This window comes from Trichomycterus rosablanca, chromosome 7 (genome assembly GCF_030014385.1).
Source record: "Trichomycterus rosablanca isolate fTriRos1 chromosome 7, fTriRos1.hap1, whole genome shotgun sequence".
Classification (NCBI taxonomy): domain Eukaryota; kingdom Metazoa; phylum Chordata; class Actinopteri; order Siluriformes; family Trichomycteridae; genus Trichomycterus; species Trichomycterus rosablanca.
This window is the reverse complement of record NC_085994.1, coordinates 20,966,312-20,987,468: the sequence shown is the minus strand read 5'-3', so window position 1 is coordinate 20,987,468 and position 21,157 is coordinate 20,966,312. Positions and strand designations below refer to the sequence as shown.

At 38.8% G+C, this 21,157-nt stretch overlaps 1 protein-coding gene across 1 annotated transcript; it reads right to left on the bottom strand.

Annotated features, from left to right (window-relative positions):
• Positions 1–731: 731 nt before the first annotated feature.
• LOC134318281 (uncharacterized) lies at positions 732–21,152 on the bottom strand. Its single transcript, XM_062999119.1, has 9 exons — positions 19,148–21,152; positions 16,978–17,755; positions 15,395–15,830; positions 8,592–12,515; positions 8,370–8,492; positions 6,499–6,652; positions 6,291–6,396; positions 3,314–3,495; positions 732–1,147 (listed from the first exon to the last, which is right to left on the bottom strand). The coding sequence occupies exons 1-9, from the start codon at positions 21,105–21,107 to the stop codon at positions 1,062–1,064; spliced, it is 7,749 nt and encodes a 2,582-aa protein (XP_062855189.1). The 5' UTR covers positions 21,108–21,152; the 3' UTR covers positions 732–1,061.
• Positions 21,153–21,157: the final 5 nt, after the last annotated feature.

Below are 21,157 nucleotides of genomic sequence, written 5' to 3'. Positions count from 1 at the left end.
GAAAGAATACTCTTAAATTAATTTTATAAGCACACTTATAAGCTATGAATTCATTACTTCTGTATGTCTCAAAGATGTTTCCTATCTTTATTTACAAAAAATAATTGAAATTACATTAGATTGTAGATGGTAATGCCACTAAAACATAAAAAAAACTGTTTTTATATTTTTTAAACACATATCCTAATCACAGTTTATTTTTTTATGTATTCCTCAAACCTTAAAATATACCTGCAAGTAGCAAAAAAAAAGAAAAAAAGAAAGTAAAACACGAAGCACTACATAGCATCTTCCTGTTGTCAAGCAGAAATGGGCCATTCACAGAAGAATCAGTTCTTTCTGAACGATTCTTGGGAAAGCCGTTAGGTGAGCCAGTCCAGCAGTGACAGTGAGGTGTTTAAAAACTCCAGCAGCGCTGCTGTGTCTGATCTGCTCTGTGGTGGTCCTGGGAGAACAGCATGAAAGGGGGCTAACAAAGCATGATGGACTACAGTCAGTAATTGTAAAATTACAAAGTGCTTCTATATGGTAAGTGGAGCTGATAAAATGGACAGTGAGTGTAGAAACAAGGAGGTGGTTTTAATGTTATGGCTGATGGGTGTATATTAACCCTCTATTCATTTATAAAAACTCTGTGGTATGGTTTACTTTCAGTAAAATGAGGTGTAATATTAGTCACTAACGTCCTGGCAAAGCTATTATTTACGAGAAACAGCAAAGACAATCCACAATACTTATAAACAGTTTTATTAAAACCTAAGCAGTCAATATGATTTATAAAACCATATGAAAAACTGATGTCCACTAAAATATCAGTGATGTTTTTACAGTATTTAAAATTACAACATTTAACATTTATCAAACTTTACATAAGCCTTTACATGACAGCAAAGTTTGGGGTCAACAGTATAAATAATAACTGGTGTCAAATACAAAATAATTTACATGAACAAGAGGGCACTTAATAATAAGTAGCCTGATTTAGTAACTCTGTAAAAAAATTATTATAAGTTGTTCTTGATGCAAACACATCAACTGTAGCAACCAACTTATGAAACTGATCAAGTGTCATTTGAAAGAATGCGTTGGAACTTATAAATATTCATAGTTAAAATTCCACTTTTCTCAAAAGAGTCATCCGGTGTATCTGAAAAGAGAACAAAGAAAACACATTAATAATATATTAATAATATATGGGCTACATTTAAGATCTTTTAACATAACCAAATCTACTGTCTTTTTACACCTCTCTGATGGTGATAATTACTTCTACTGTTAAATCAACACACAAAGACTAGTTAACTGCAGAACATGATTAATTCATATACTTTCTGTTCTAAATAGTCCCTGGTTTAGAAAAAAAAACTCTTTAAAACTTGAACTTGAAAGGTGGTAAAAACTCTTTACTCATTTAAAGTCATGGGGTGCTTAAGAACATGGTCACAGAAAGGGCCCTACAACAACCTCTAGTAAAATCAGAACAATTCTAGGCACAGTTTGTCATACCAAGACAATTTGGATAGTTGTATGATTTCAACTTTGTAGGATCAGTTTGGGGAAGGCCCATTTCTGTTCCAGCATGACTGTGCCCCAGTGCACAAAGCAAGGTCCATTAAGGCAAGGTTGGGTGAGTTTGGAGTGGAAGAACTTGCCAGCTCCACACTGAGCCCTGACTTCAACCTCATCAAATACATTTGGGATGCACTAGAATGAAGATTGGGATTTCTTCTGAATAAATAGGCAAAAAAAAAAAACTTCCCCGAAGAGTTAAAACTGATTTAGCTGAAAAGGGGAGACCGACTCCGTATGAATGGCTTTTTATTTAGAATGGAATGTCATAAAAGCTCATGTATGTGAGAAATACACAGATCAGCCATAACATTAAAACCACCTCCTTGTTTCTACACACACTGTCCATTTTATCAGCTCCACTTAACAAAAAATATAAGCACTTTGTAGTTCTACAATTACTGACTGTAGTCTATCTGTTTCTCTACATGCTTTGTTAGCCCCCTTTCAAGCTGTTCTTCAATGGTCAGGACCCCCACAGGACCACTACAGAGCAAGTATTATTTGGGTAGTAGGTCAGTCTCAGCACTGCAGAGACACTGACATGGTGGTGGTGTGTTAGTGTGTGTTGTGCTGGTATGAGTGTATAAGACACAGCAATGCTGATGGAGTTTTTAAACACCTCACTGTCACTGCTGGACTGAGAATAGTCCACCAACCAAAAATATCCAGCCAACAGCGCCCCGTGGGCAGTATCCTGTGACCACTGATAAAGGTCTAGAAGATGACCAACTCAAACAGCAGCAATAGATGAGTGATCGTCTCTGACTTTACATCTACAAGGTGGACCAACTAGGTAGGAGTGTCTAAGAGTGGACATGGTATTTAAAAACTCCAGCAGCGCTGCTGTCTGATCCACTCATACCAGCACAACACACACTAACCCACCACCACCATGTCAGTGTCACTGCAGTGCAGAGAATGATCCACCACCCAAATAATACCTGCTCTGTGATGGTCCGGTGGGGGTCCTGACCATTGAAGAACAGGGTGAAAGCAGGCTAAAAAACTATGTAGAGAAACAGATGGACTACAGTCAGTAATTGTAGAACTACAAAGTGCTTCTATATGGTAAGTGGAGCTGATAAAATGGACAGTGTGTGTAGAAACAAGGAGGTGGTTTTAATGTTATGGCTAATCAGTGCAAGTGTAGCTAGTAAGCTATGTAAATACTGCGATTAGTGCGTCTCAATCAGATTCAGTGCAAAGACTGTGTATAAAAAATCTAGAGTGGGAATGCAATTTTTTTCAGTTTCTATGAACCCATAACCAAACATCATTAGTCGACAGTTAACTGATAAACAGCAATAAGATAATAAAGATAATGCATGAAGCAAAATATCCACATCATTGTTATAAACAAATCATCTTACAGACCATTTGTGTAGAGATTTACATGTGGTCAGGCTTCATACCGACACAAAACAGCTTCCGTTTGTCCTTTATCAAAATAAATAAATGCATGAAAAACCCTCTGTTCAGGTTATAATGGTAGCGCTCACTGGTGCATACACTGTAACGGTGGGTAGGAGAGAGTCTCAAATAAAAGGTCAGCTGTTGGAAATGAATTTATATGACCTTTTAAATGGTTATTGGTTATGGGATAATCATTACCATCCCTAATTTGAACAGACTTATTGCCATCTGATGATGTTCACTGATAAAAAGTAAAATTATTCCTACAAAAATAAGATGATTTCATGAAGCGCTACATAAATGAAGCGCTACAAAGCATTTACTTTACCTGTAATAAAAATAGGGAACCGGGCGGAGATGTTTTGAATCTGTAGACGAACTAGACACCGAAGGTAGTCTGGTCTGTCTCTTGAAATGACGTCACACTCATGGTAGGGTAAAACCTCTACTATTCCAGCTTCCTGGCAGCAGTCCATGAACTGCTTTCTCCTCATTGCTTCAGTACTGCACCTAATGTGAACAAAAATTGTTCAATTAACCAAACCATTAAAAAGCATAAAACATGCACATTTACTTACACACACTACATAGCCAAAAGTAGGTGGACACCTTGTGTGACGTGTACTTAACATTAACATGAAGTTGAGTCTCTTTTTCTACTATAATGTGTTCTCCTTAGTGAAGACTTCCTTTTAGTTTTTGGAATCTGTTGGAACTCTATTCTATTCAGTTGGGCAACAATGTTGAGCAATGAGACCTGGCTCACAGTCAGCTTTCCAACCTATTTTAAAGGCTTGTTGGAAGGTCTTGGAATCAGGGCTATATGCAGGCTGGTAAAGTTTTTGCTGGTGTACTTCACACTACTCAAGCCAACATGTCACATCCATTTTTATGTTTTACAACTATTTACGGTTTATTGACATTTGAGCCCTTAATAAGCCATTTCATGACATACTATTGTTGGCATTGTTGCAGTGATTATTTTGCTGCAGTGACTATTTTAGGTGCTTCAAACCAAGCTTTTTTAAGAATTCCAGGATTTTCTTAGGTGGGGCTTTCTCAAAGATGTCTTTCAGGTTCTCTTTGTAATACACTTGTCTTATGGGACTTTTAGAAGGGCAGTCGAATAAGATGTGCTTTACCGTCAGTGGTAAGTTGCATGTTTGGCAGAACAGTGCTTCAATCTCCTGTCAGAAAGTGTCTGTGCATTATGTTTATGTGACAAATACAGTATAGTGTAGATGGACTGGTCCATTACATGTTGGGGGGGGGGGGGGTAGTTGGTAGTGGTGGAGAGACTGTTATGTAATTGGTTGTTCCATTTTGCCCTGTGTTTAAGAATGGTTTTTTCTTAATGTGAGAAAGGCGCCTAAAGGTGGAATATAGCAGTTGGAAATTTCTTTCCTCACAGAGTTCCTTGCAAGTTTGTCTGCTTTCTGGTTCCCTGGGAGTCCACAGTGACAAAAAACCCAGCATAAAATTATTTGTAGTTTTGTTCTTTTATGTTTTCTATTTTCTAACAATTTTAGCAATGGTTGGGTGGAATGTTTGCATTACATTCCAATATTCCAATGTGATGCCAAAGTTTGTAGTCAGGATTTAGAGTCGGAACAAATTAGAAAGTCTGTAGGGGGTTGTGTTTAGGGGGTTGTGTTGCATAAAATCTATGGCAAGTAATAGTGAATAAACTTCTGCGTTGAAGACGGAGCTGTGTTCTGGTAAGTGGATACTGTGTTGGTGGCCAGTAGTTACAAAAGCTGCGTCCACATGTTTTGTTCTGGAGCCATGTGTTTAGATTACTTGGTGATTTGGGTAGTTTTATTTGATGTTGTAGAATTGTTTTTTGGTCGATTGGGGTCAGAGTTGGTTTCATTGCTTTTGGTTTCTTAAGTTCCCATGGTGGGGTTACTTTATATGTGTTTGTTAGAGTGTGCCATTGGATTTGGATATCTTCTAGGTTAGATTTTGTCTGTAGTCCAAGTGGATTCATCTGATTTGGTTTTAATTTATATAAATGTGGGTATTGATTATTAAAAACAGGGTGGTATGCCATTTTTTTAAATTGGTAATTGTTGCCTTTTAATGTAAAGTGTGGGCTCGCTTGCTTCTACATTTAGGATTTCCACCTGTGATGTCCTGTCATCTCCCAGGGCTAATCCGAGACCAGCATTTCATATAAATGTTTAAGTAGTTTGTGGTTTGCTGAATTTATTTCATTAGATTTATGGCCTTTTGACATTTATTTCTCTGTTGTTGGATGTGTGGTATAAAGGTCAGCTTGCTGTCTATAACTAGACCTAGAAATTTCGTTTCATTTTCGATTTTAATACGCTCATAGTTCAGAGTTAACTCTGGGTCTAGGTGTAGTGACCTTACTTGGCAGAAGTGGTTGCAAGTGGTCTAAGATTTAGAGAGCTTGAAGTTTTTGATTGTCCATTTTTGCATGCTGTTTATGCTCAGCTGGGGTTTGCGCTCTATTGGGTTTGTCACTGTTTACCCAAATAGTATTTCTTTGGCATCCTTTGCTCACTGTATGTCTTGACTTGACCATCTCTGCATAGGTTTTCACAATTTTGAAGCTAGGGGAATTTTTAACTAGTTTCCTTGCCTCAGGGTAGCCGATCTTTATGCATTTGAATTCCTGGATTTCACGCAGAGCTGTGGTTCCCTGAACAGTTGGTGCATTTTTGATGTGGTGGCAACATGGGCCATGTTCTGCAGTATTTTTGGTACTTGTAGGGTGTATAATTCCATTGGTGTTTTTAAGGTACCCAATATCAATTTCATCTATCTTTCTCTCAATTTGTCAGTGCTAATTGTCTTTTGCAACCATCATACCACTTGTAACAACTCTGAACTTGCCGAAAAGAGTGGAGACTATCATCTCACAAAGAGCCTTCCTATGCTGCACCTGATTCCAAGTATTCCCTTGTGTATTGCTTTAATTTCCATACATGCTTTAATTTCCATACATCAATAAAGTATCTATCTATCTATCTATCTATCTATCTATCTATCTATCTATCTATCTATCTATCTATCTATCTATCTAACTATCTATCTATCTATCTATCTATCTATCTATCTATCTATCTATCTAAAGGGTGATAAACTTAGTGGGGCATCATTTTAGATTACAATAGAATTCCTAGATACTCTATGCAATATTGCATGTGGTTAGTGTGGCTAAGTTAGATGAACCAACCAATTACAACAGATGTCCACATACTTTTGTAATATATAACTTGGTTGATTTTAACAATATATCCTCATCCAGCCATCTTAAAGGGAAAGTTTAAGCTTACCTTGCATTTTCCCGAAGCTTGCGGCTGTCTCTATAGTGGAGAAACCATTTCCACTTCCCTTTTTTGTCTAGTTCCTCCATAATGCCCACAACCCTTTTCATGTTTTCTTTGGATAAATTAGATAAAAGACAAGAGTCATAATCATGTATATATAATATCTATAAACATCTATATCTACAGTATAAACATATCTATGTTTATATATTACCTAAATTTAGTGTGTTTATTGTGGTTTCATCAAATACCACAAAGCCTCCCTTGGCAAAAAGCTCTTGGTGAGTGAGGTTCACTACATCATCAGGCTGATCAATGCCCGCAAACAGAACTCTGGTTGACTTTTTCAGCTCAAGCAAATGTGGAACCTGATAAAAGATGAAATGTGAGTTCTGCATTAATTTCTAAATTAACATTCAGTAATCTGTTATTCTGATATTATAGTGAGTATGAATCCCTTAATAATAGCTTAATAATAGAAATGAAATATTATATAAAAAAATAATACAATTGTTTAAAAATGTTTATAAATAGGAAAAAATTACAACCCCAAATCAGAAAAAGGACAGTATGGAAAATGCAAAAATATAATAAAATTGTCTGCTCAGCTTCATTTCATTTGTTAATATACCTCCATTCCTGCATTTTAGGCCTGCAACACATTCCAAAAAAAGTTGGGACGGGGGCAATTTAGGGCTAGTAATGAGGTGAAAAACTAAATAATGATGCGATTCCAAACAGGTGATGTCAACAGGTGATTGTAATCATGGTTTGATACAAAAGCAGCATCCAGGAAAGGCTGAGTCTTTGATGAGCAAAGATGATCAGAGGATCTCCAGTTTGTCAACAAATCCATGAGAAAATGATTGAAATGTTTAAAAACAATGTACCTCAAAGAAAGATTGGAAGGGATTTGCATATTTCTCCCTCTACAGTGCATAATATCATTAAACAATTCAAGTAATCGGGAGGAATTTCAGTGTGTAAAGGCCAAGGGCGCAAGCTTAAGCTGAACGCCTGTGATCGTCAATCCCTCAGACGGCACTGCATCAAGAACCACCACTCAACAATCGCTGATATAACCACATGGGTGAGGGATTACTTTTACTAAACCTTTGTCAAGCACTACAATACAGAGTTACATGCACAAATGCCACTTAAAACTTTACTGTGCAAAAAAGAAGCCTTATGTTAACCATGTCCAGAAGCTGTGTCGACTTCTCTGTACTCGCATCTAGGATGACCAAAGAGATGGACCATCACACAGTGAAAACGTGTATAGTGGTCAGATGAATTTTTTGGAAAAAAATGGATGCCGTGTGCTCCGGACCAAAGACAAAAAAGGACCATCCAGACTGTTATAAGCCAGGGTCTGTCATGGTATGGGGCTGAGTCAGTGCCCTTGGCAAAGGTCATTTACACTTCTGTGATGGCAGCATTTATGTAAAAAAGTACACTGAGATCTTAAAGCAACATATTCTGCCTTCAAGACGTCCTCTTTTCCAGGGACGTCCATGCATTCTTCAACAAGACAATGCAAAACCACCTGCTGCACACATTACAAAGGCATGGCTGTGGAAGAAGAAGGTACGGGTACTGGACTGGCCTGCTTGCAGTCCTGACCTGTCCCCAATAGAGAATGTGTGGAGAATTTAGAAATGAAAAACGACGACCCCGTACTGTTGCACATCTTAAGACGTGTTTGCAGGAAGAATGGGACAAAATAAAAGCTGAATCACTAAATCACTTGGTATCCTCGGTGCCAAAACGTCTTTTAAGTGTGGTGAAAAGGAATGGCAACATTACAAAGTGGTAAATGCTTTACTGTCCCAACTTTTTTTTAGAATGTGTTGCATTCCTGAAATGCAGGAATGGATGTTTATTAATAAATGAAATTAAGTTGAGCAGAAAAAAACATGAAATATCTCAGGTTCATACTGTCTGCAATCAAATCAAAGTCAAAGTAAATGTAAGAAACATTTTATTTATTATTTGCATTTTCCATGCTGTCCCAACTTTTTCTGAACAGTAACTAGAAAAGAGAACCACTTCATGCTGCATAACCACACCATCCCAGTGTCTTACCTCACATATGTGATCTGCAATGTCCTCATTTCTCATTATAATAAGAAGAGGTGTTTGCCCCCTGGCATCCAAATCAAATTCATAAGGCTCAACTGCAATGTGGCCTTCAGCCCTCAACAGATTCTGAAGATTAAAGCAAGTGTATCAAATAAACATCTTTCAACAATATCACTATAACTCCCACAGTGCTCATATACAATGTTTTACTCAATAATTACCTACCTTGGTTTCCACAAAAAAGGGGTCTGCTGATGTAACCAGTATGTAGAACTTGTACTTGAACCTGCATGTCTGTCTCACAATAGAGTTCAAATTTTCGTGAAGATTATCATACATATCTTTCTTGATGCGACCACAAAATCCAGGCTGTTTGCGTCCTGCAGCACCTTCACTATCCCATTTTGTTTTCAGCTCATCATTTTTAAGCAGGGTAGTCTTGCCAGTGCAAATGTCATTCATCATAGTCTGATAGGACTTTAGACTCTCTTTTGTTATGTCTAATATTTTGACACAATCTACATTTTTTGCTTGTTCACAAAAAAGGCTTTGAAGATGCAAGGGCTTACCATAATTTGTGGTCTTCTTCAAGCCTTTTTTGTCTGACATGTCCACATTGATTTTAAATTTAGAAAGATTTGGCCAGTTCTCATCAAACGAGGCAAAACTGTCCTGCTCATCAAGTCTTGAAAACTGAATGGTCATCGGATGCTCGGATGGGTGGGTATATCTTTTTTGTTGTGATTTTACTCTGGAGGAGGTCTTGCCGTGTTTGAGCAGATGGATCATCTTCTCAGAGAAGGTGAGATACTCAAGTTCCATTAAAGATTGGGTGATGTTAGGTTTTGCTTTCTGATCTTCTAAACGATGTAAAGAGTCATCTACATTCAATGTCATACCGTGTGTGCCTACTGATCGATTCAGAGTGGAAGGTCTTTCAATTATGACTTTTTTTCCTTTCTTGTCAAGTACAGTGACAATAGAGGAAGGAGGATCATGAAAAGGTCCCTTCTTCTCGTCATTTGAGTCAAATATTTCCTCTCTCCTGAAATACCGCCGCCAGTCAAAGCGCTGCTTGACTTCTTTACGCTGATATGGGCTAGATGTCCGTAACATTCTTGTTTCATCCCCAATACAGGAAAATGTCTTTTTCATGCTGAAGTCTGGGGTATCATTAGAGTCTTCTTCATGCCACTTATGCTGGCGGTAATTCCTTTTTTGTTTCCTCCTACTTTTACAAATACGCTTTGGTCCAAGACTCACTGCAATGTCATTAGATTCAGAAACACCTAAATCTGCATAATGTCTGAGAGAAAAAACTCCATCAGTAGGCTCATTTGAACCTGAGTAGTGCATTTGTTGTGCCCAACTAGAGATATCAGAATCCCTTTCTGTGTTCTCTCTTGTTCTGTGGGTAACTTCTTTGTGGGCAGAAATACTGTTTGTGAAATGTGAATCCTCATCATATCTACAAGATTCCCTGAGTCTTTTAAGACCCTCGGATCCAGAGCTGGACCTGAATCTCCACGAGAAAGGCATTTCCGATGAATCCTCTTCATACTGCTCTGAGAAACTACCAAAATGCCCCATTTGAGGTGTTTCCTCTTCAGAGATAAGGTTTCGGGACGATGGGATGTCTTCATAGTCAACATAAAGTGGTCTCTCTTTGGTCAAATGTTTTTCAGTTTGTTTAGGTGTAACATCATATTTACTACTATAGTAATTACCCTGAAAAAACGACTGTGCTTCGTAACCTGGATAGACAGTATCAGGAGGATCTGAACTATAAGAACAGCCAGATTTGTCAGGCCTTAACTCAGCACTGGTAGGGCTCTGCTGTACATAGTAATACCCTTGTTGATAAAGGTGAAATTCTGAATCTTCTAAATCCTCATGTACTGCTCGTTCGAGTGGCAGTTCATCCTGAGTGGGGGTACAGCTTCTGATATTTGACTTAACTTCTAAATCAATTTGCAAAGCTGATGGGGATTGATCTGTAGTGTCAAGATTATCATCCATCTCTGGGAATAGTGTTTGTTCACTGCTATTAACCTCTGTTTTAAGGTATCTGCTTGAGTTCATCGTTTGTGTTGGGGTCACATTTACCAGCACTTGATTATCAATGCTTTCATCGCTTAAGCGCTCATGACTGGAATCTTTCATGTCAAGAGGTTCTGGGTTGAGAACTTCACTGCAGGGGGGTGAGTAATTGCATTCATCTCTAGACTGACCTAGAGAAGGAGTCTCATTATGAACCGCATCGGAGTGGTTTGTGCTTTCATTATCATTCTCTTGTGGCAAACAAGTGCCACCATTTGTCAGCTGAACTATATGATGGTGTGCTGGACTAACATGACCTGCAGCAAAATTATCTGCTATAACCGGCTGACAATCCTGGATAGTCTTCTCAGATTTAATTTCACCCCCTTGCAGCTGTACAGTATCTTTCTGATCTAGAGTAGTTTCTTCACCAGAGACATTCACCGCAAAGCATGTTACTTGAGTTTCATCTTCTGAATCCTGGTCAGAAATGTCCATATCAATGGAATCCATGCATACATAATCCATTGCTTCTTCTGCTTCAATCCTTTGCTCTTCTGTATTGACTTCATTGTTTGTACTGTCACAAATGAGATCTGTGCTTTTGTGAGTTTTACTTTCATCAACTACTTCTTCTTTATTAGTTTCATCACCTGAAGCATTTTCAAGAATTTGGTTATGAACTGCGGTGTCTTCTGTTTTATCCATATCCATCTGTCCATCTACAGATATGCAGTCTCTGACATCAAGTTCTGTCTCCTCATTTACGTTAATGTTTACATCGTCCACATCTGTTGTGTCATTACTGACATCAAGTTTAAGTTCAAAGCCTTCCATGTTCGTATCATTCACATCATGTTCTTCAATGGGTATGATGTCATCGCTGACAACAAACCCTTGTTTGGCTTCCTTCTCTTCAATATGTTCATCAACAGGTGTGTCAGTTTGGACATCCTCCTTTGGTTGAGCTTTGTTCTCTGTGTTATCAGTCACATTCTGACTATCTACAGGTGTTTCATCTTTGACACTGGATACAGGTGTTTCGTCTTTGACATCGGATACAGGTGTTTCGTCATTGACATCGGATTTCTGCACATCACATGCATCACAAGTGATCTCACTTTCCATGTTAGGTGAAATGCTCTCATTTTTGTCATCATCAACTACTGTTTCCACAACTGGGTCATTCCTGACATCAGGGGTAGTTGTGTTATCTATGAGTAGTTCCTCTGTCGTCTCTTGATTTACATCAGGCACATTCATCTGTATGTCAGGTCTGACATCTGGCATGGGTGTAACTTTCTCCTGTTCATTATCATCACTATTTATACACACTGAAGCATCATCTCTCACATTTATAGGTGTGTCCTTGCTGTCACGTTTGACTTCCTCATTATCACTCACAGCCTCTGATGTTTCTTGTATGTCATTTTGCATTGGTTCATTTCCGCCATCAGTCATAGATTCCTTGTCGTCACAATCACTTTCACACAAAGCATTTTCTGTGTCATCAGGCAGAGATTTACTTTTCGTTCTTGTTTCATCGTTTGTAACACACACAGGCATAGTTTCTTCAGAACTGCTTTCTGTCTGGGGATTTAATGTCCTTTTATGCTCATTACTTTCACTGTTTTCCTCTTTGAATGCTGATTCACACTCCTTGTTTTTGGGTATATCCCCAGTACACATTTGTACAACTGCTTCATTACCTGCATTATACTTAAATGTCTGTGCCTTAATTAGAACTTTTCTTCCAGGCAATTGTTCACTTGCATTTGACAGAATCACAGGCCTGAGAAACTCAACAACTTTGTGGAATACATCAACTTTTTTTGTGCCAGAGGCCATCATTGAGAGATTTCTTTTTGTCAAGGTCTTTACCGTATTTAAGTCCTTACGGGAAAGCGCATGCTTCCGCATCTTTAACAATTTCTGTTGATCTACACGTATTTTTGAAGCCTGTTCAACCAGCTGACAATATGCACTATTGTTCTCCAAGAGCTGTGTGTAGGAACTTTCAGTGATATTAGTGACTTCATTTTCCAAGTCACTGGAATCATTGTCAGCTGGAGAACTTTCATCCAAGACATCCAAAGTGGATCGGTAATCCTGAAATACACAAAAACTCAGTTTACATTTTTTTTTTAATCAGGCAGCAACTTATATAATAGTACATTTGCAGCAAATCTTCCACCACTAATAGTAGCAGTGTCTTATGATGTAAATTAACAGTAAATTATGATAACCAAGTGTCAAAACCAAAAGAAATGCTTTTGACTTTTGATTAAAGGTAATACTGTAAATAATAGAAACATTGTAGGACAATACAATTTATAGCCAAATGTATAGCTGAATTTAGGTGTTTCAGCCACAGCCAATGCCAACAGGCCAACTCTGTGGCAACAGTTTTACATTTACATTTTCAGCATTTAGCAGACGCTTGTATCCAAAGCGACTTACAGTACTATGACAGTATACAGTCTAGGCAATTGAGGGTTAAGGGCCTTGCTCAGGGGCCCAAAAGTGGCAACCTGGAAGTGATGGGGATTGAACCAGTGACCTTTTGATTACTAGTCCAGTACCTTAACCACTAGGCTACAACCTAGTGTTCCAGAATGAATGCTCCCTTGGTCACAAAACAGTGTAGATTATGAAAAGGAATTTGGTGTAGCGCAACTCTAGTGGCCATCTGGAACTCAAGATCTTTGCGCTGGTGGGCTAGTGTGTTTTTCCACTACACCACACAAGTACCCACAGATGTTTTTTTTCTCAAATTATATCAACTTTGCTTGTATGTATCAATATATCAATATATATTTTTTCTCTGTTTGCGGAGATTTTTGGTGTTTTCATTCAACACTACACATCCCCATAATACATGTTAAGGTGAGTGGGTATTTCCGATTGCAATGGTACAAACTCCTCAATTATTGTAAAAAGGGTTAAGAAAAAATTAACTTTCAGTAAAGTAGCTTAATCTTGCACTGACAAAAATTCAAACTTTAGTCAACATAAATTCATTTGAGAAAATAAAAAGTTGCATTTAATACTTTGTACACCCCCCTTTTCCAAATGAGTCTCTTCCTATAATATCTTACAAGGTTTGAGAATGAAAAGCAGGGAATTTGAGACTATTCCTCTTCACAAAATCTCTCCAGATTGTCCAGAGTCCTATGCCTTTTCTTGCACATTCTTCTCATTACCCCAGCTCAGAGGTTTTCTATTAGGTTCAGATTAAGAAACTGAGATGACCATCTTGCTATCTTGTGTTGATCTGGTCATATGTTTTTAATCTTTGCCTTGCAGAAGATCCACTGGTGGCCTGTTTTTTGTTTCTTGGCGAAGGCAGACAGATCTTCATTAAAAATTTCGTTATTTAATGAACTTCATGATGCCATTTACTTTAACAAGGGTCAAGCTCCAAAAGCTCTGGGCATTAGGTACTATTAACCCTTTTTTCTTTTATGCCAAACCCACCTCAATTTTCATTTGATTTGACCAAAAACATAATTCCAGTTTAAGTCCCAGTGGCGTTTACATTAGGGGTAAAATTACTGGAGTAGAGTGATGGTAGTTTCTGAGACTTTTGGTAACCACAAGATTTTGTTACTCTGAAACAGTTATCCTTGGGAATTTTTTGCCTCTCGTCATCCTGTATGTGGGGGCAAAACAAACTAGGGACCTAATTCAGGCAAAGAGTTTCCGATAAGTTTAGAATTATTGCCATAACTATGGCGTAGATATGGGCATTTTCAGGTGAGTACCTATTATTTTTTTTTCTATTTTATTTATGCATTTTCTTCCATTTTAGTGTTGTCAATTTGTCTTCTGCTGCTGGGGGATCCCTGATTGCAGTTGAGGTGGGTATATTGCTGCTCACACCTCCTTCATGCAGCCCTTAACGGAACCCTTTTGCACCCATGCATTCTGCACAGGCGCCTCTCTACCTGCCAATCATGGTCCTTACACAGCTTTGTGAAGACCACTTAGTCCGTTCATCTCCGCCCTGCAGGCACTGCCAATTGTGCCCGGCACCCAGCCGACCGCTGACAATGCCGAGTTACGAACAGATGAGTTCACAATTTCGGCGCCGGTGTGCTAGCAGAATGCGAGTACCTATTTTTATAGTCATTCTCTGATATTTGATGGTCACCACACCTTATCTGAATTATTCAAATTGTGTGTTCTTTGGTCCTCCCGATGGTTCAAATTCGAACTAAGACAATTTAACCTGTCAGCTCCAATATAAATCCAAGTGAAACAGAAAGTCATGGATTACTGCTTGAAAGTTCAAAGAAATGCTAATCAACTTTTAAAAGTACAAAAACATCTGGTACATTTGCTTATAAAAAATTCCAGGGATGCCAATAATTGGTGCATGTGGTTTTGTTAAAAATAATTTCTTAATGAGGAATTTCTTTTATCAACAGTACTATTGTCTATATCAGTGGTTCCCAAACTGTCACACCCCCTTTTGGAAGATGAAAATCGGTCATGCTGAGCTGTTTAAATGAAGCGTGATCTACCAGCTACTGTGTGATCGATGTTTTGGGCTCCTCTGATCTAGACTCTCTGTCAGAGTGAATCCTGACAGACCTGAAAACACGGTTTATCGTCCACCGTAAAAAAATTCAGACGTTAAAACATTGGTTCCGCGCTTAATTTCAGTCAGACGCGCCCCCCTGTCATGCTTCTGCACCCCACACTTTGGGAACCGCTGGTCTATATTAAGACAGGATTTGTCTCCACAATACTTCTTTAAAGGTAATCATCATTACAAACCCCATTTCCAGAAAAGTTCAAACGTTTAGTAAAATGCAATAAAATCTGCATAAAATGCAAAAGAATCTGTGATTTGTTCATTCTCTTAAATCTTCAATTTAATATTTCGGCCTATTAACTTAATTGTGTTTTGTAAATATAAAGAAATTTTGAATTTAATGACTACAACACACTCAAAACACTTAACACACTCTTGGAATACTTACCATAAGAATTACCTGTGGTTGGACATTGGACGTAATGTTTGGGTTGGCTTGAATGTCCAGTTTTTTACTCTCCGTTGCGTGTTCCGAACTTGTTGTTACACTATGAACAGGTGCTGGATTCTCCTCTCTACTTTTTGTGGAACCATGAACAGCTCCTGGTACTTTTACTGAAAGGTCAAGAGCATCTGATACAGGAACTACAGTCAGTAAGGAACTGTGTTTGTCCTCCTTTGAACTCATATCACCACCGGGTAATGGTGCAGAAGCTGGAATGGAGCCCTGTATGACTTGTACAGGTTCTTTTTTATCCAGAGGTTGACAGTATTGATCAAAGTGAAAGAACCTGGATGTGGGTTTACTGTAGAACAGGCCTATCCACATATGAAAAATAAGATGGACCTGCTCAAAGGTGTCTTCAATGTTGAAATCCCATTTGCTGAAATATGGGAAGAAAGAAATGTGATTAGAGGTACAGCAGTAAGTAGTATGTTTAGCTACACAATCAGCAAAAGGGTCATTAGTAGCACAGCTGAATAAGCTACATCAATAAACTGCATACATAATCCACAATTATTTTTAGACAGATGTATTTCAGACAATACTACAGATTTTTACAGGTTTTCTATTCTAAAAAATAACTACATTATTTTTTACAACATATAAAGTGCAACAAGGTTTTTATCCTAGCTCATATTAAGAGTATGGTGATTATAATTGTCCACTAGGCATGACAGCATCACACACTTAAACCGATCAGCCATAACATTAACACCACCTCCTTGTTTTTACACTCACTGTCCATTTTATCAGCTCCACTTACCATATAGAAGCACTTTGTAGTTCTACAATTTTTAGACTGCTTTCATCCTGTTCTTTATGGGTCAGGACCCCCACAGGACCACCACAGAGTAGGTATTATTTAGGTGGTGAATGATTCAGCACTGCAGTGACAATGACATGGTGGTGGTGTGTTAGTGTGTGTTGTGCTGGTATCGTACACAGCAGTGCCGCTGGAGTTTTTAAACACCGTGTCCACTCACTGTCCACTCTATTAGACACTCCTACCTAGTTGGTCCACCTTGTAGATGTAAAGTCAGAGACGATCGCTCATCTATTGCTGCTGTTTGAGTTGGTCATCTTCTAGACCTTCATCAGTGGTCACAGGACGCTGCCCACGGGGCGCTGTTGGCTGGATATTTTTGGTTGGTGGACTATTCTCGGTCCAGCAGTGACAGTGAGGTGTTTAAAAACTCCATCAGTGATACTGTGTCTTATCCACTCATACCAGCACAACACACACTAACACACCCCCACCATGTCAGTGTCACTGCAGTGCTGAGAATGATCCACCACCTAAATAATACCTGCTCTGTAGTGGTCCTGTGAGAGTCCTGACCATTGTATGAAAGGGGGCTAACAAAGCATGTACAGAAACAGATGGAGTACAGTCAGTAATTGTAGAACTACAAAGTGTTTCTATATGGTAAGAGGATATTTAAGTATATTCTATAATTATCTTGTAAATAATAGTTAATAATAGTAAAAGGAAAATAAGAAATAAAATGATTAAAACAATTACATACCCATGCAGTGCTCTCGTCACACATTTGTCATGTTTATCATTTGTAAACTTGCTGTCATATCTGAAATCATAGTTCTCTTTCCAAAGTCTTGTCACTTGTATCGAACTCTCTTTTTCAATAATGTGTCTGCTGTGAAGAAACATGGATCTCTGCTCTTTGGTGTTTAAAGCAGTTGAGGTTGTCGAATCTAATGACGTAGGGTGTATCCATCCATTTTGTCCTTTGTTCTCTTCATAGCCTGAGCTACTAGCATGATCAGGTAGCATCACAGAATATAAACGTGGAAAGGACAGAAGAGACTGAACACATCCAACTGTGGGTTGAACCTGGGGGCATGCTCCTGTCAAATCTGACCACAAAGATGTAGGCTGTGAGTAAGAATGCTCTTTTGAAATTTCCAATATCAAATCCCCAGTCACCACAAGACCCTCTGGGAAAGGTGACTTGGGGGTTAAGTTCAATTTGTCAGAGATCTGCAACAGATCATGAAGTTCTGACTTCGGAGAGCTATTATTCTTGGCTCTGCCATGCGTCTCGTCTTGTCTGGGTTTTGCTCTCAGGTTAGGCAACGTTTTTTCACTATTAACACTGAGCGCCAAGTCAGCCAGAAGATTAAGAGCATCTGAAGGCACAGACAAACCAATGGCCAGTCCTTCTTTAGTGTTTTTGCCATCAGAGCTAATAATTTTTCCTCCGACCCTAGACCCAATAAGCGTAGATATGAGTTGTTGGTCAACTTGTTTAACAAAAGGAGAAGACTTGTGAAAAATGTTGCATCCTGTAAAAACAAGAAAAGAACAAAAACAGACAACAGAGCATGAAAAAGTAGCAGGACATAAAACAAAGCAGAATTATTAGCACAAACATATACATAACAGAAACGACAAAAGCAATAGCAAGAAAAGAAGCGGAGTAGTGCTTTCTCAGCCAAAAGAAACATTCAATATTGTTTAAATACAGTTGAGTAGAAAGGTTTGAATTACCTTAAAAGAAGAAAAATTAAGAAAAAAATCTATGACAACTAAGACAAACTAAATAAAAAAAAACAAAATGTAGATTTTATATATTTGTTTAAAGGTTATACAACACCTACACCGATCAGCCATAACATTAAGACCAGACCACCTCCACTTACCATATAGAAGCACTTTGTAGTTCTACAATTACTGACTGTAGTCCATCTGTTTCATTACCTGCATGCTTTGTTAGCCCCCTTTCATGCTGTTGTTTAATGGTCAGGACTCTCCCAGGACCACTACAGAGCAGGTATTATTTAGGTGGTGGATCATTCTCAGCACTGCAGAGACACTGACATGGTGGTGGTGTGTTAGTGTGTGTTGTGCTGGTATGAGTGGATCAGACACAGCAGCGCTGATGGAGTTTGTAAACACCTCACTGTCACTGCTGTACTGAGAATAGTCCACCAACCAAAAATATATCCAGCCAACAGCACCCCGTGGGCAGCGTCCTGTGACCGCTGATGAAGGTCTAGAAAATGACCAACTCAGCAGCAATAGATGAACGATCGTCTCTGACTTTACATCTACAAGGTGAACCAACTAGGTAGGAGTGTCTAATAGAGTGGATAGTGAGTGGACACAGTATTTAAAAACTCCAGCAGTGCTGCTGTGTCTGATCCACTCATACCAGCACAACACACACTAACACACCACCACCATGTCAGTGTCACTGCAGTGCTGAGAATCATCCACCAGTCAAATAATACCTGCTCTGTGATGGTCCTGTGAGGGTCCTGACCATTAAAGACAGGTCAGGCTAAAAAGGTATGTAGAGAAACTGATGGACTACAGTCAGTACTTGTAGAACTTCAAAGTGCTTCTATATGGTAAGTGGAGCTTACAGAAACAAGGAGGTGGTTTTAATGGTATGGCTGATCAGTGTAATTAACAAGACAAAAGCTAGACAAGAGAGAAAATGTGGATCTGTTTTAACATCTACATATTTTCAAGGCATTCTACTGATGAAAAATGTAACAATTGTTTTAAGAAGCACCAGAATTATCCATAATTATAAATGCTCATGAATCAAAACATTGGCAAATACAGTTCATTCTTAACATGTGTGACTATTAATTGTGTGATATTCTAAATATAAACATGTAAACATGCAGTAACATAACAAAAAGCCAGAGGTTTTATTACATTCCTACCATTCTCTTTTGTGATCTTTGATGAGGTCTTGCTGGTCGGCTCCAGGCTCTCCGCCAAGTCTGTATTTTGCTGTAATAAACTGCTGCTTTTAGCATCTGTATTAACACTTGTATTAACGTTTGGTTTGGGTTTTTTCGTTTCTGGTTCTCCTCCTGTTCCAGTCTTCTTCGCTCTTTTGAGAACTGTCTTTAGTTTACTTATGGATATTGCCCTGTACACAGATTTGTTTTTGATTTTCTCAGGAGAGGTTGGAATGTGGTCAGAATCTGATGGCTGCTCTGAATGTTTATGGGTTGCACAGTCTTGTTCTGTAATTTGTCCAACTGGAAGTGACTTAATAACTGAAATGTTTTGCGTGTGTGTTAAGGGCGTATGCTGATTCCCCTTGTCCATTTCTAGCGGGAATGTATTTGTTAGCCTTTCTTTTAAAGGGCTGTTTGTTGTAACCAAGTCAGGTTCCTTAGTTTCGTTTGTCTTCACGTCACCCGCAGCAACATCCATTCCATGGGGGATGAAGACCCTGCCACAATCTGTAATTATTGTTTTAAGGCCATATCGTTCTCTCATATTAAATCCTTCTTTTCTTTTTGGTGTACTGGACATAATTCTTCTTATAACAACTGGTTCTTGAATGGTGGTCTCAACATCACTGGTCTTTGAATAGGATTCAATGTCAGAAGTCTTAATATCTGACCTTAATGACCTCTTCACGGTGTCATTAGCAATCCAGTGCTTCTTGCGCCTTGGGAGAGAGCGCCAGTCTTGTTTTAGAGAGCTGTGTGAGAAATGTATTGTCTCGCTAGCACTCTGTTCAGAATTAGCTTGTGTGGAGCAAGGGGGAACATTAGTGTTATGAATAGGGGTTGGCTTTTCACTGACTGTACTTGTATTTCTTTTTACAGCCTTCTTTTTCCTCCTTTTCCCACGACGTTTTGACATGTGTTTCAATTGAGACTTCGTTTCATCATGAACAGTATTGCTTGTTTGTGGAAGTACTTTTTCACAACCTTCAATTATTGAATCAGTCCGATTTGCTAATGTAGCAGGGGAGGAGATTAATGTTGAAGGGTCAAATTCCAGTGGAACATCTTTGTCCATAACAGGCATCTGAGAACCAGATTCTATAGGGGCAGCTGATAAACAATGTACTTTTTTAGAAAGATCTTTCTCCACATCTGGTTTGGAATTTTGCCTGGTATTAGATATACTTAAGACATCATTTTCAATTTCTCTTAATAGTGGTAAACCGGTGGTCTGAACGGGACTTTCTTTTGAAACATCAACTGAGCACTTCACTTCACTGGATTCACCAATTGAAGCACACCCAGATGTTTTCTTACTGTGCTCAGCAGCATTAGCATAGTGTTCTGTAGGAAGGTCACCTGATTTAGGGGAAGGGTCTGTCCTTTCAACTGTGTTGTTTTCACTCATAACAGCTGGACCAGGTATACCAATGTTCATTGGCAAAGCAGAACAAGCCAAGTAAGCATCTGTACTCTCTTGCTTATCAGACTGCTGCTCTGCAGAGTTTTTTACCTCATCGAGAACATTTTTGCTTGAAGACAGATCAGGTTCATTTGACAGATCTTGTTCCAAAGCCATGTCAGATGATGTCTCTGGGGCCATCTCAGGTGACGATATATAGTAATAAACATCATCATCATGTTCATCAATGCGCTGCTGTTTTCCAGAGGCAAGCAACTCCGCAGCTCTTGTCACTGAAATTTCAAAACTATGTGAGTTTTTTAAGTATGTTCTGAGGCGAGAGCCAGTCTCCTCAGTCCATTTCGGAGCAATCCAAGGAAAACCAGCTGGTACATCGTACTGATCAGGAAACATGCTGGCCTCTCGACTAGGACTGCTTGACAGTCCTGGACAGATCAGAGCAGCAAAGTTCTGCAAATGTTTTTCCAGTATGTCAAGTGGCTCCTCCTGCTGTTTCAGAGGACACTTCTCCATTTCTGATTCAGCATAATTAAGGGCAGGTAGTACCTGCAGAATTTCAGCTG

Bases quoted from the DNA above. Each gene is read 5' to 3' on its own strand.
- LOC134318281 (XM_062999119.1), bottom strand. From the start codon at position 21,107: ATGGAGAAGTGTCCTCTGAAACAGCAGGAGGAGCCACTTGACATACTG. The intron at 15,831-16,977 runs GTATGTAATTGT...CCCATATTTCAG, and splicing joins GTGACGAGAGCACTGCATGG to CAAATGGGATTTCAACATTG. The intron at 8,493-8,591 runs GTAGGTAATTAT...TTTAATCTTCAG, and splicing joins CCTTTTTTGTGGAAACCAAG to AATCTGTTGAGGGCTGAAGG.